Here is a 15254-nt window from a genome sequence, read left to right as displayed (position 1 = left end):
TTTTTCATAAACTGCATATTTATAGGCTACTGATTGCTATTTTCTGTCCATCAGAGGTAAAAGTGAAGATATATAACAGTTTAAATGTGTAATTTGCATGCAGATCAGAGTAGAAAATGTCAAAACAGGGCAAAACAAGGCTGAATTTAGGGTAACTGCTTCAACATTATGTCGCGACAGCTATTTTTGACAAAATCTGACGCTTTGTCTTATGGTACTGAAAATGCCATAAAAACCTGGAAACTGTTGATATCAAGCTAAAACCTTGGATTTCTTCATGCATTTGGGTTTCTTGTACATTTCAAATGAAATTGGCACACTGTCAGAGAAAAAAGTTTTTCTTATAGGCATACAGACACTAAATAGAAAAATGGCGCGAAAAAAATGGTAGTCGCATAATGGCGGATACAAATAGTCCTCAGTTTTTTCGCTGTGTAGAGCTATTTTCCTTATTTTCTTTGCAATTTTTTTGGTAAAATCACATGACAGATCTATGCTTGACATGAAGATAGCATTTTGATCATGAAATAACACCATGACAAAATTTTTCATGGAAACTTAGATCATACACCACCAGTATAATTTGGGGTCTCATTTTTTAGCTGATTTTGCAGTTTGTGTGTTTGACTGAAATTATTTTTCTTGCATCAAACATGACCCCCACTTTTCTTTTGATTTTTAGTTAGCACTGACAATATTCTTCAAGAAAATGTAAGTTACAGAAATTTAAAATGGGTCCTGATGTGTGCTGCGGTCATTGGAAATAGGTCAATTTTATATAGAATAAAGAACAACAACTATTTAGTGTGTTATAACCTTTAAAATTCGCTCCTACATCCTTAGGGCCGTCTTGGATTTATGCTGTCCTGAGCCGTTACCGGTTCCTTTAATTTTAGTGGTTTTACACCCAAACAAGGTTACGAAAGAAATGAAATGACAGAAAAATAAAATGACAACATACAGAATAATAAGACAGCTGGAAAGGATCGGTTCGGGTAAATATTATTCATTTCTTATACAACAAATCTGTTTTTAATCCCCAGTATTGAAATGAAAGCAAATGTTACAAGAAAATATGTTAAGTGTTGGAGTATTCGGATATGCCATGAACGTTGCAGTACTTGATAATCTCCTGCTTTTGAACTGCTGAGGATCAGCCCTACGGAATGAACACGGCCATGAACACATTGTCACTTTTACAAATTGACCTTCTTATGAATGTTAGTTACACATTTATTCTGTAGAGCTGATACTGTGATGCATAAATTAATGTGAGTCGCATATACCAGGAGAAATATATATAAGGCAATGATGGTGGACTTTGCAACATTATTCAGGTCCTTTCTTATAGACGTGTAGTTTCTTAATGCTTACATCATTAATGATTCAAATATAAGCATCAATTGTTTGCACCTTCCAATATTACAGATTTGGCCACTTTGTGCAAATTTTTGGCCATTTATGATAAATTGACCCAAATATACTTCCTATTGTAGGGTTGATACGTCAGACGTTTGCTAGCCAGTCTCTGCTCCATCCAGTGACAGCAGTTACATGTAGACACCATTCTTCTGATTCAGACGACAAAAAGAAACCCAAGAGGAAAAAAGGAAAAACACCTGCAGGTCGATTCGATGATAAATGGGAGCACGATACAGATGAATCTGTAGAAATATACTCAGAGCAAGAACCATTAGAACGTTTTCCAGATGATAAAAATCCAGTGACTGGAGAAATAGGTGGACCTCGTGGTCCTGAACCTACGAGATATGGGGACTGGGAGAGAAAAGGACGAGTAACTGATTTCTAGTCATCCTTTATATTTGAATAAAATGTGACATTTCTCAAGATGCCGAGCGATTATAAATATATATGTGATAAATAAGAAGTACTCACTTTAATAAATAATCTCTAATTAATTGAGGAAAATGTGAGTATATATGTCTGTGCAAGCTAAATTTGTTCATTGCATATGTGTTTAATGATATTAAGGAGCTATAAAAATAAATACTTTTTTGATGATATAGAAAACTTTTCTAAAAGAATTGTTCTTGCCATGTGTTGGAAATTTGGTTTGATATAACAAACTTTTGAAAAAAATGTTGCTTGTGTGAGGTGTTTTGTTGTTTCTTGGAAAATAATTGTATCAGTACAGGTAGTTAATAAAGTTGTTTCTTTCTTATTTTTTCTTTTCTATAAAAATTATGTATTTATAAACAGATATTTGCAAATTTATAAGATCTGTCCTTTGTCAAGATCTCCTCCTTTCATCTTAGTTTATTTCATCAGTTAATGTAAAATGTAAAGTAAAAGTGGGGTTTTTTTTTACCTAAGCTTGCTCACTTCTGCCAAATGTGATATTTAGGTATACTAGGCCAAAACTACCCGCCACTTGAGGTTGGACACTCAAGATTTTTCCCTATAATATATTCTATATAGCAAAACTATCAATGAGCCACAACTGCACTAAAAATAGTCACAGCAAATGTTCCTTCCTTTATGGTCGTCTGCACATCAAGCTTGTTCAGCTGTGGCAGTTTGAAGCAAACCAGGCCAATAGTGCGGGTACGGACAGACAGCAGCAACACTAAATGCCCCCATCATAAATGGGGAGAGGGGAATAACAAGTACTTTGTGGCTATATCTAGGGAGAAATATCCAAGTAAACAACCAAAACATCTGTTTCTTTACTATTTATTGACAACATAAGAGATTTTTGTTTTGAATAACTGGTTTTTAACATTGTCAAGATGTAGAACTCATTTTCTTAAAGTAATACAATTTTAACATATCCAAGCAATTATTTATAATATTTTTCTTTTTTCCCATAAAGTGTTGATGCTTCATCCAAAGATTTTGAAAAACACATAAAATTCCTTTTAGCCCATTTCAGCACCTTTTACCTCTGAAGTATTATAAAACTTAAAAGTCACTCTAAATATTTGACATCAACGAATAATTTATGCAGATTATTCATGTAATTTATGCAGATTATTCACTGTGAATTTCATGACACAAATTGATGAAACTAAATATAAAATTAGTATTTGATTTCTAAAGATATCACCTCATAAAGGCAATGGTCATTATAACACACAAATTATCTGTAAATAAAACCATTCAGTTTCTAAAAAAACAAAACAAAATAACAATATGACACTTGCAAATGAAAAGATCGTAATTTGATGAAGATGCAACAATATTTCCAATTCCACCAGCAAGAAGCCAGTGTGCGCCTAGGAATTTTATTAATGAGACATGTAATTTCTTTTGACACATACAGCTACAGTATATTGTTTTATCTTAAATGGACTTAAGTATTTAGTACAAGAAAAAAAAAAAATTTTAATGATAAGAAAACATGCTGTTCTCCTGTAAATCAAATAACAACTGCTCTCAATATAGCTGATAAGTATAATAAATGGATTAAAAATAAATAAACAATTCAAAGCTCTTCGCTATTAACATAACATGATGCCTTTTGAAGAATGTAAAAAGGGCAAATCATTGATAAATTATGATACCGGTGATTATTTAACACAGGGAAATGAGATTTTGTAAAGTTTTTCAATATATTATTTATCCAGTGACAAAGAAATTGTGAATGTATGAATTCAAATGTACTGAATTTAATGAATTTTACATTATACTTTTATACAGAACATGACTATATTCTAATATGCCCTTTATCTAAAACAGTATATAAAATATAGAAGCGCTCTTTCTTGGTCGCAACAAAAACTTTGACGTCACCGCTCGTTAATGTGACATCATTCTAACGTAAGAGTGTTTTAACAGAGACAAGCGTATTAGAATTTTTGTCATAGCATGTTTATTGATGACTGTCATGAATTTCATGCTTTTCTTGATATTACCTTTTAAACTGTTTAACTGCCATATTACGATGTATTATCCAATAATTGGAAATGAGCTTATTGTATGATTTTAGCCAATAAAATATCTTGAATCTTGAGGAAAAAAACCTGTTACAAATATTTTGACTTTTTAGCTGAACTGTTCATAGTGTTTTTAATGAAAACTGAACAATATTCTGAATCCCTCATATTTCTATGGAAAAAAACAACAAAAAGCACTTTTTCCAGATTTCATTTTTTCATGTTGTTATTTGGAGGAAAACAGAACAGTTTGTGAGTTTATTTTCCCGATGAAGACACTTTTCATTCATTGTTATCATCCTCATGATCTAAGGGCACAGAACTGTTGAAACACTTCAAGGATATGAATGTCAATGTCACTTGTGAATAACAAACTCTCCAACGTGTTGATGTACTTAAACACCAGGCTGTGATGCTGTAAATAGAAAAATATATGTTACAAACACTGACCTTGAGGAAAAGGGGACTTTCTTAATCTTTCCTTGTGATTGTAAACCAAGGCTCCAAGGTTATGACTCCGTAAGACTTTCTAAATTCTGTTTACCTTTAGCCAGCTGGCGGCATGTGATATTGCCTTTGCGACCAGTGCAGACCAAGATCAGCCTGTACATCATGGTCTGCACTGTTCGCTATTTAGTCATTAAATTTTCACTGACACCCCTTTGAATAATAAGTGGTACTGCCCAAATTGAAAGAGGGACCAGTCCATTTTAGAAGTTTAGCAGGTAAAGGTTAATGAGTGATAAGTTTGCAGACAGAATAAGAGTCTGGAATCAAAACTACTTACAGGAAAGATGCACTAGTTCTAAAAGCATTCAAAGAACAAGGTTCACCTAAGGCTGTACAAAATTTAGAAAGTTTTCGAACTTGTGAGGACTGAGAAAAATATAACTTGCCAGAATGTTTTTATTCTATACTCTTTTGACACTGAATTATCATTTTGTTCCAAACATTGTTACTGAATATTGATGAAATTGCAGACTTTAGAAATCGAGGGTTCAACGCAATAGGGGCGTATCTACATATTTTACCAAAAATCACTTTTTTTGATTTTTCACTTTATTTTGACCTAATTTATATACTGTGAAAATTTAAACCATATGTTTCAGTTATTTATATCATTATTTTGATATTGCAATAAGGGCGTATCTCAGATTGCCTTGATTTTTACGCGCAATATGGAAGTAAGTTGACTTACTGCCTTATTGCATGCAAAAAAGTATCCAGTAGTCTTAATATCTATCCTGCAATACAGGCTTGTGTAATCAGATAATTTCGGTGATGTCGTAATGATGACATCATAAGGGCATTATCCTGATGCATGACCCTTAAAGTAAATGTAGTATTGTCACATCTTATGACATTGAAGTCAAGAAAAGCTTTTTTATGCTTATAAGAGTCAGTACTTACAAATGGTAGATTCATCCTGTGTGCATGGTTATGTTAATATCAAATTTAGCTACAGTTAAATGATAGACCCCCATTCATCTTACTGCTACTTAATGCACTAATAGCCCAATACTTTCAAAGTGAAAGCCATACTTGCCCCACAATAGTTATTGCCAAAAAGAAAGATTTCTATACTCGTAAAATAAAATGAATATATTAACATCTTATCCAAAATTAACAGTTTAAAAAATATTAATTGGGCTAGGTTAAAAAAAGGCTATACTCTATTCTTGAAGACTTCAGAAGGTGTATCATGATTAAAGTAAGTCTATATTCTGTATTCTTAAAGATTTTTAAAGGTGTATCCTTGTTCTTAAAGATATTTAAAGGTGTATCGTGGTAGGAAATATTTCAATTTCCTTGAATTTTGTAAAGTCGTACCATGGTCGAAGTAAGTACATGTTCTACATCCTTGCAGGCTTTTTAAGATGTATCATGGTTTAAAAATATTTTATGCCCTTGAAAAATGTATGGGTCCAGTTAAAAAATGATTTTCTTGAAAACAAATAAATTGCAGTACCAATTACTTGAAGATTTTTATACTTGTGCCTGCTTACTCGGTACAGTATTGCAAAAGGATTATAGACCACGAAAACTGTAAATGAAACTCCATATACATATAAAAGGGGAAGTCCAGCAATGAAATGTGATAATACATGAAAGGCGTCTGGCCTAGGAAAAACTACTCAATAATCTGTACCAAAATTTTAGTTGTATGGCACCAAAAGAAACAAAATATTTAAAATGAGGTAGAAATGTGCAATTTTTTTAAAAATTTAGTTACTTTAATAATAAAATGAAAATCAAAAAGGTGTCATACATCAAAAGCCAGTACTTCAGGCTATAGTTTACAGTGAACAGCCACAGCCTAAGACATACAGCATACATTCTTTGAAATGTAAGTGTGACTGTATTATTCAGTAACATAATAATACATGATGCCAGTTTGGTAATATTCGAAGCTTTTTAGCTTATCTGATTTTTTTTTTTTTTTTTTATTGACGAGTTGTTGTCATCAATTGATCAGGCGTCAACGTCTGCGTCAGTGTTCGCATGCTTTAAAACTTGCAACGCTTGTTCAACATCAGTAACTGACTACGTACAGCAAGAAACATAACTCCATCCTGCTTTTTGCAAGAATCATGGCCCCTTTCTGGAATAGGAAAATATCAGTTTTTTTTAGTGTTTTTGTTTTTTTAGTTAAATTTTGCATTTAGGTCAACTTTTCTCCTTAAAGGTCAAAGCTGTTGCTTTAATTCTTGGTGAAGGTATTCGCTATTAAAGCTGACTCTGCAAAGCAAGTACCGTAATTTTAAATTGTTTTTGCAAGAATTATGGCCCCTTTTGAACTTAGAAAATCATGGGTAGACAATATTTCTATTATACAGAGACAATAAAATCAGACGAGTGTCTGCACCCACAAGGCTGTGCTCTTGTTTTGTATACCGGTACTTACCACATATTTTCTATGCCATTTCAGCAAATTTCCTGGGCATTTTTATCTTCTTATATTTACTTATAAACCAACTTGTGGTTCTTGCATTGTGCTCAGGTGGAATATGTCAAATGATAGGCATGCTAAATCTGCAACTATACAGATTCTTTTGGTATTAACATTGTTACAGTCACTGTGTGATTTTTGAGCCATCCAGAATTTCGTGAGCAAGGGTTGAGTGGAGGCACTTTGAGTTGCCCTTGTATTTTCGTCCAAATTTATGTTGTGCATATCTCAAAAAAGGTATTTTACAAAGTGTCATCAAGCTCAATTAAGTGAAATTGTGCACCTAGCTAGTTTTTTAATTTGGATCTCTCACAGCTGACCAACATTTTATTTTAAGTCTGTGTCATATAACAGTAACTCAGAAAGCATTTGACATTAGAGATTATGAAACGTTACAGGATTATTATTCAGCAGTTCTGTGCCTGCCCCCTTGGGTTTTGTTTGTGATTTTATTCAGCCAGACCAGAGTTATGGCCCTTCACTTAATAAAAAATATGCATAAAATGAATATAAAAGTGTATGTCACACTTTATCTTAAAACGTATTTGACCACGGGTCAAAGAGGAAAAATATTATTCAGCATGGAAATTTGTGCACCTAAGGTTTCATTCAGGATTTCTTTTGGTCATACTAGTGTTATGGGCCTTAAGTAAAAAAAAATGCATACGTGCAAACAAGTTTGTGTTGCCTGTATCTCAAGAAGTATTTGAATTAGAGTCAGAAAACATCAGGGGATTGTTATAACATGTGAACTTGTACATTTGGGTGTTCTGTTTGGGATTTCTTTCAGCCAGTCAGGAGTTATGGTCTCTGACTTTGCGAAAAATACACATTAAAGTGATGAAACATTTAATTGTGTTGCATGTATCAAATATATTTTACCCAGAGTCATGAAACCATGATGTATAGGTGGATGGATAGCTCAGTGGTTTGCACACTGGCCTTCCAATCCTGAGGTCGGGGGTTTGATCTCCGACAGCTACTCTGAAATTTTCAGAAACGCTTTTCAGTGTTTCCCACCCAACTAGAGGTGTACTGGTCAGGAACCCAGGCAATCCTTGCGTGTATCAGTGCTATACACTGGGCACGTTAAAGAACCAGGCTGTCTATTCGCAACGAGCTAGGCTAAGTTAGCCGGACAAGCTTGTATCTGATTTCAAATCTCTATCATGGGGGCTTTGTCTCACTCTGTCCCTATGGTCAGATCGCTCTGTGTCTGTACTAGTAGAGGATGAATTATGCGCCCTGTGTGGCTGCACTTGAACTACCAGTATGTAAAACGCCTTTGAACGTGAAATTGATCATGAAAAGGGCGCTATATAAATCTGGTATAATAATAATAATTATGTACAGTGACAGGAGGCGGGGGCACCTGTGTCCTTTATACACACATCTAGTTTTCAGTTTGAAACCACTCTTGTGTCTGCTTCTGGAAAATCCAATACTGGTGTCATAAATATGAGAGGTCATGGTTGTGGGGCTCAAACCCACGACCCCATGAATGAGCGGTTGACACCTTATCCACTAGACTACCGCTCCCCGTTTCAGTTTATTAATTAATAGGCAAGGAAAATTGCCATGTTATAACATGCAGCAGAGATGCTGTTACTGTGCTGTGGTAACTGAGGCCATCTCCTGTGTGTCATGTCCTGTATTTTGTGGTGTTTTCATTTTGTCAGATATACAATTAATGTCATTTGTCTTTGATAAAGCTTGCAAGACTGAAATTTAAGAAATAGAGTGACTGACAGATTTCATTTGTCCTATTTGATATTTGATAGACTCCCTATATACTGCTTTGCTATTTTAAAGTCTTTCTTGTTGTTGTTGTTTTCCCTTTATCATAGTGCCAAATAGAAAGATATTCATTCAGGCCTGGAGGAAAAAAAATGAAATGTGTAATATTCAGTTTAATTAAAGAAAATGCAGACATAAATTAGTTTTTTATGATTGTATTCTGTTGTATAGTAATACCATTTTACGTGAAAAAAATATTAAATTCATCAGAAACTTTAATTGAAATTTTACTGCAAAAGAACACTTTTGCCCATTTTGCAAATACAGTCTCTCCGGATTTACATGAAAAAATCCTGCTGTTAAGTCTGATACTTTAAAATAGGCTGTTATATTCTTCAGTTTCAATTATGTTCTTAAATGTTTCATTTAAAATGAGTATAAAAGTGCTAGTATGCTTTAGTTGTATTTACTTTTTTGTACATACTACCTTGTTGCATGACACAATTTTACCAACTTCAACAGAAAATTTCATGCAATAAAGGCGTAAGTCCACTTACGCCCATCTTGCATATAAAATTACTCCAGATTTACATGAAAAATCATGCAATAAGGGCTTAAGTCACATGTTTTAAAATATACTGTTATTTTGTCAAATTTCATTCATGTTGTTTAATGTTTCATATAACATGTCTAATATTAAGTGAAAAACTTTGGTAAATTTGTATGTGACTGAACACAGAAGAAAACAAAATAGTTTTTTTCTTCTCTTGTGAAGTTTTCAAAAATGTAGTTACGCCCTTATTGCGATGAACCCTCGAAATAGGTATTTTTTACCACATTTAGGATGTATGGGAGTGTTTTAGTAGTGAGCAAAATCAAGGATCACAAAAATATTTTGATCAAAGGTCCAGTTTCTTTCACATACAAAACATAGAGATATATAGTCATTTTTGATGTGGTCACGAGCTGTGTTGATACTGAAAACTTGATACTTTTTTAAATGTTGGTTAAAAATTGATGGTTTCCAACATCCATGGAGTTAAAAGTGTATTATGTCACATAATATGTTCTTCAGAAATAAATCAATAGCAAACTATTGCATGAAGTCTGATAAAACAATAGTTTTCAATGTTAGAGTACTTGAAATTTACTGCACTTAGAGATTTTGGGCAAAACTGAACCATCTCCTGTGTTTTCTTATTCAACACTGAAAAACCATGTTATATTGAGAAGTTTTAACTACAACCATATATCTGTTACTGCAGTACAACAACTATTTTTGGAATAAAGATGTATTTAGTCTTCAGTATGTACCAGTTAACATATGGAATGTAATACTCACAAGGAGAAACACTTCCTGAAGTCTTTCAATGACCCATTTATACCATGGTGTTTGATAATCAATTCCCTCACTTTCACATCTAGCTAAATGGTCTGTCAAAATAATGATAAATCTCTGAAATGAATAAGTAATTTATGGTTAAAGCCACTCGCCCACAGTTTGGTTGAAATTTTTCAGCATGTTCCACAAAGTTTGGCTATACCGGTAATGTACATTTGACACTGAAAAATGACAAAAGGGGTGAAAATAAAAGTTAGATATTGGTAAAAAGCAAGAGTGTAAATTTCCTGCCTTTTTCAAAGGCACTGCAATGGTTTGCTACCTTCTGCACAATATTTTTGGTTGTTTCAGGAATATTACGCAAAAATCTTACGTCAATAAACAGAGGTCGCGAAAGCCGTAGGACATGTCTGGTCAATTTTGAGCCAGTCCGCCGTTCACAAGACCGAGTGTCCGATAAAAATTGCATGTCAATATGATAAAATAAGAAGAAAGTCCTCCACGATTTCGCTAAAGTTTGACTTTCATTATTATTGTAACATCGAATCCCGAGAAATGATGTCAAACTATATTTTAGTAATCGCTTGTTTGATTGGTACTTAAAATAGCAACAGTGGAAACCCCTCACGATATTCACGACAATTCTAAGAACGCGTGTTATCATTGGATGCGTTGTTCAGACTATTCGTGAATGGTTCTCGATTTATGTACACGGGAACCAGACGGGAATTCCAAGAAATTCCAAGGTCATCTTTCTCTTTCAATGTCAACATCAACGGGACTCTGTGCAAACAATAAACTTGTGTGGGAAAAGATAGCAATGATATAGCAAATGAACATGAATAAAATCTGTAAAAAGATTCTTTGGAAGCAAAGAATGCAACCAAGAAGAATAACAGTAGACTCGTTTTGATTGAGTCTGTTCATGACAGGTAATGAAATGTGCAACACCTCTCACACCCGCTAGCACCGGCTTAAGCGGGACTCTATTACACATATGTTGAAAGGACTCCATGATCCCAAAGGACCAGAAAATATAACAACACTGAATCCAAGTACGGGGAGACTTTTTACAGCCTGAAAACTTAATGTCTGAAATCTGTTTCAATTAATATGTGGAAATAAACTTAAGGGATGTAATTTGTGTAATGCTGTCTATATAGACTATGTATAAATACCAGTTTTAAAGATCAGATATCTTATTTATTTATTTATTTTGTTGGGTTTAACGTCGCACCGACACAATTTTAGGTCATATGGCGACTTTCCAGCTTTAATGGTGGAGGAAGACCCCAGGTGCCCCTCCGTGCACTATTTCATCAGGAGCGGGCACCTGGGTAGAACCACCGACCTTCCGTAAGCCAGCTGGATGGCTTCCTCACGTGAAGAATTCTACACCCCAAATGAGGTTTCGAACCCACATCGATGAGGGGCAAATGGTTTGAAGTCAACGACTCTAACCACTCGGCCACGGAGGCCCCTAATTTATTAAAAAGGATTAGGTCTGGTAAAATATTATCCGGTCCAGTAAAAAAATCATGTTTACCAGACCGACTGTCCTGTGAATTTTCAGGGTCTTTCATGAACATTGCAATAAGTAGCTTTCAGAGTACTCACTTTTTATGGATTTTTGAGGGAAACTAGAGGTGCTTTTGAGAAAAGCGCATGTCTCCCACAACTGCCTAATCATCTGATTAGTAAATCTGTCTTTATATAATGTTTACGTGTTAGAGTAAGCGGCCTTTTGGTAATTCACATGTTGGAGTAACCGTCCTATCAGTAATTATGTTCAAGGGCCATAATTCTGAAGTGCCTGGGCCGATTTGGCTAGTTATCGAACTTGGCCGAGGACTTATTGGCAAAAATTTTTTGTTCAAGTTTGGTGAAGATCGGATGAGAAATGTTCGACTTAAAGAGTGCAGACAAGATTTGTGACAGAGTGACAGACAGACAAACACACACAGAGACTGGAGTAAATCAATATATCTCCCACACCACTGTGTGGTGGGAGATATATTACTTTTCCCCCTAAGTATGTGTTAGTCTTTTTAACAGTCATAAACATTCTGTTGATGCTTACATAAAGAATATCAACCTAATATATCACTGTTTAACAACAATTCAATCAAACTGTGTTTTATTTCATTTTTCCTTTTTTCAAAGAGTAATGTTTAACAAGAAATAAGTCGAACTGCATATGAAATTCCTGTGTATGTTGCACACCTATGAGAACTTTTCAATGCAAATCAAGAGTAAAATTGAAAACATGGTAAGACTTTTATCTGTTTGTTTTGTTGGTGTAAAAGTCACACTGACACAATTTATAGTCAAACTTGTTTACTCAAACTACACAGGATGGTCAACATGTTTCAGTTATCGGCAGTTCCAGATCCTAGTAATCTCTACAGAACAAAAGAACATGTTTCCCAGCAGTATTTCCTCTAGACAGGTTGATAAATGAACCAGCTCCAATATTATAAGCTACAAGGAAAAAATTTGTTACTCTAAGTGAATACATACCTGAAAGATGATGAGAAACAATCGTTTTTGTTGATTCTGTACAAGTTCGAGCCTTTCCTCCATCCTCTCAACCATCTCCTCTGTTGGTATCTCATCGTCTTCCTCATAGTCTAACCCATCTGCCATCTACAGAACATAGAAATCATGAAATAACTAGTATTACATACATAATACTGACTAAACTGTCTAGAAATCATGAAATAACTAGTATTATATAAGATTCTGACCAAACTGTCTAGAAATCATGAAATAACTAGTATTACATAAGATACTGACCAAACTGTCTAGAAATCATGAAATAACTAGTATTACATAGATAATACTGGCTAAACTGTCTTAGATTTCCTTTTGTAAATACAATGGTAAATCATACTGGATACTCTTTCACAACAGATTTGAATCATCTCTGCCTTAAAGGAGAAACATTCAATCAGAAGTTTGCAATGATGGTGACAAAACAATAAAATTCAATCAAGGTCATAAACCTACAATCTGCTATGAATAATCAAATCCTTTTACTCACACCTACAAAAACACAGACACTATATCAAAAGGATTTGAGATAAAAATGTGTCAGGAATTACCGAATAAGAAAATTTCATTTAAATTAATCAAAAGTTCACCTTTTTCTTTGCTGCATCCAACAAGTCTCTGGCATCTTCAGCCTCTTTTTGAAGCTTCTCAACGTGTTTACTCATCTTGTTGATGGTTGAATGCATTATCTCCCACACATAGTTCCTGTAACATAGATTGATGTTACTGACTGACTGATAAATTATATAAATGTATGTGTGTGTGTGTTCGGGTTTAAGGTCTTTTTCAACAATTTTTATACGCCCGTTTGAAAAACGGGACGTATTATGGGAACGCCCCTGGCGGGCGGATGGGCGGGCGGGCGGCGTCCACAGACCTTGTCCGGAGCATATCTTCTACATGCATGAAGGGATTTTGATGAAACTTGGCACAGTTGTTCACCATCATGAGACAGAGTGTCATGCGCAAGAACCAGGTCCCTAGGTCTAAGGTCAAAGTCACACTTAGAGGTCAAAGGTCAAATTCAAGTAGGACTTTGTCAGGAGCATATCTTCTTCATGCATAGAGGGATTTTGATGAAAGTTGGCACAATTGTTTATCATCATGAGACGGAGTGTCATGCGCAAGAACCAGGTCCCTAGGTCTAAGGTCAAGGTCACACTTAGAGGTCAAAGGATACAAGAATGAAAACTTTGTCCGGAGCATATCTTCTTCATGCATAGAGGGATTTTGATGAAAGTTGGCACAATTGTGCATCATCATGAGACAGAGTGTCTTGCAAAAGAAACCAGGTCCCTAGGTCTAAGGTCAAGGTCACACTTAGAGGTCAAAGGATACAAGAATGAAAACTTTGTCCGGAGCATTTCTTTTTCATGCATAGAGGGATTTTGATATAACTTGGCACAAATGTTCACCACCACAAGACAGAGTGTCATGCGGAAGAACCAGGTCCCTAGGTCTAAGGTCACACTTAGAGGCCAAAGGTCAGATACAAGAATGACTGTCCGAAGCATTTCTTCTTCATGCATAGAGGGATTTTGATGTAACTTGGCACAATTATACACCATCATGAGACGAAGTGTCATGCGCAGTTCCCTTCTTTAGAATTACTTCCCTTTGTTGTTACTATAAATAGCTTATATTGTAACTTTTTTATTACTAGACATAGGGAAAAATCGAGACCACTTTTCTGTAGTACAACATGCATGTTACATCCAATTTTGAGGTGTATTTTGACCAATCTCTACCTGGTATGGATTTTTGTGTGGACTTACAATTTTTTTTTTTGGAATTTTTTTTTTTTTTTTTTTTTTTTTAAAGACTTCCCTTAGTTGTTACTATAAATAACTTAAATTGTAACTTTTTTATAATTGACCGTAGGGAAAAACCAAGACCACTTTTCTGTGGTACAACATAGTTGTAACTTTCTAATTTTAGGTGTATTTTAAGGTATCTCTACCTGGTAAGGAGTTTTTTTGTGGACTTAGAAAAACAAAAGAATTACAATGATTACTAAACAACCACAAAATTAAAATTACATCTGCAAATACAGGTGCTAGAGTAAAGAAATTTGCTGTGACAGGCGTATATTGTGACATTCTGGCACTCTTGTTCAGTCATATAAACAACGGTGTCTACTTGTAGCAGTGAGCACAATGCCCAACTTTATAGTGCTGCCTCACTGGAATATCACGCCATAGACACGTGGCATGATACCCCACCCAGTCACATTATACTGACACCGGGCTGACCAGTCCTAGCACTATCCTCTTAATGCTGAGTGCCAAGCGAGTAAGCTACTAGTTCCATTTTTTACGTCTTTGGTATGACGTGGCTAGGGATTGAACCCACAACTTCCCACACTCAAAGCGGATGCTCTAACACTAGGCTACCGAGGCAGTTATATATAAATGTAAGTAACATTATAGTACTAGTTTAACCCAACCTTCAATTTATGAAACTGTCTATGAGCAAAAGAGGTATGTCAGGATAAAATAGTAGGACATATGTCAAGAATATCCAAACAAGTCAACTTCAAGTATCTGAAAGTTTGACATAAAATAATAAATGTCATATCTGTTCACATTTCAACACATATGCACATCCTACAGCTGTTACTATACCATCAACCTTTATTAAAAGCTCACCCTGAATGAAGTTCAAGTGACCTAAAAATTAAGTTTTGTTCAAATTCTACATAGGGTTTATGAAATAATAATAATAGAGATACAGGTATTGTGCTAAACATCGTGCTAGTGCAAGAATTCCTGCAGTT

The 15254-nt window shown here is 34.7% G+C and overlaps 2 protein-coding genes across 3 annotated transcripts in view; one reads left to right on the top strand and one right to left on the bottom strand.

Annotated features, from left to right (window-relative positions):
• Positions 1–841: 841 nt before the first annotated feature.
• On the top strand, positions 842–2182 carry LOC123523056 (succinate dehydrogenase assembly factor 4, mitochondrial-like). The gene is made up of 2 exons (XM_045300657.2): positions 842–995; positions 1497–2182. Exons 1-2 carry the CDS (start codon positions 950–952, stop codon positions 1808–1810), a joined length of 360 nt encoding a protein of 119 aa, XP_045156592.2. The 5' UTR covers positions 842–949; the 3' UTR covers positions 1811–2182.
• Positions 2183–2680: 498 nt separating this feature from the next.
• LOC123523055 (nuclear cap-binding protein subunit 1-like) overlaps positions 2681–15254 on the bottom strand; it is a 44666-nt gene continuing 32092 nt past the window's right edge. For both annotated transcript variants that reach the window (XM_053549376.1, XM_053549374.1), the window contains exons 20-23: positions 13069–13183; positions 12446–12571; positions 9926–10039; positions 2681–4311 (exon numbers count right to left, since the gene is read on the bottom strand). In XM_053549376.1, coding sequence (XP_053405351.1) covers positions 4198–4311; positions 9926–10039; positions 12446–12571; positions 13069–13183 — 469 coding nt within the window. In that variant the 3' untranslated portion in view covers positions 2681–4197. The remainder of the gene's footprint in view (positions 4312–9925; positions 10040–12445; positions 12572–13068; positions 13184–15254) is intronic.

The sequence above is a fragment of the Mercenaria mercenaria genome, chromosome 8 (genome assembly GCF_021730395.1).
Source record: "Mercenaria mercenaria strain notata chromosome 8, MADL_Memer_1, whole genome shotgun sequence".
NCBI lineage: Eukaryota > Metazoa > Mollusca > Bivalvia > Venerida > Veneridae > Mercenaria > Mercenaria mercenaria.
This window is presented reverse-complemented; position numbering and strand designations above follow the sequence as displayed.

Excerpts from the sequence above, each read along its gene's own strand:
- LOC123523056 (XM_045300657.2), top strand. The coding sequence starts at position 950 with ATGACAACATACAGAATAATAAGACAGCTGGAAAGGATCGGTTCGG. Across the intron at positions 996-1,496 it reads GCTGGAAAGGATCGGTTCGG|GGTTGATACGTCAGACGTTT; the intron begins GTAAATATTATT and ends TTCCTATTGTAG.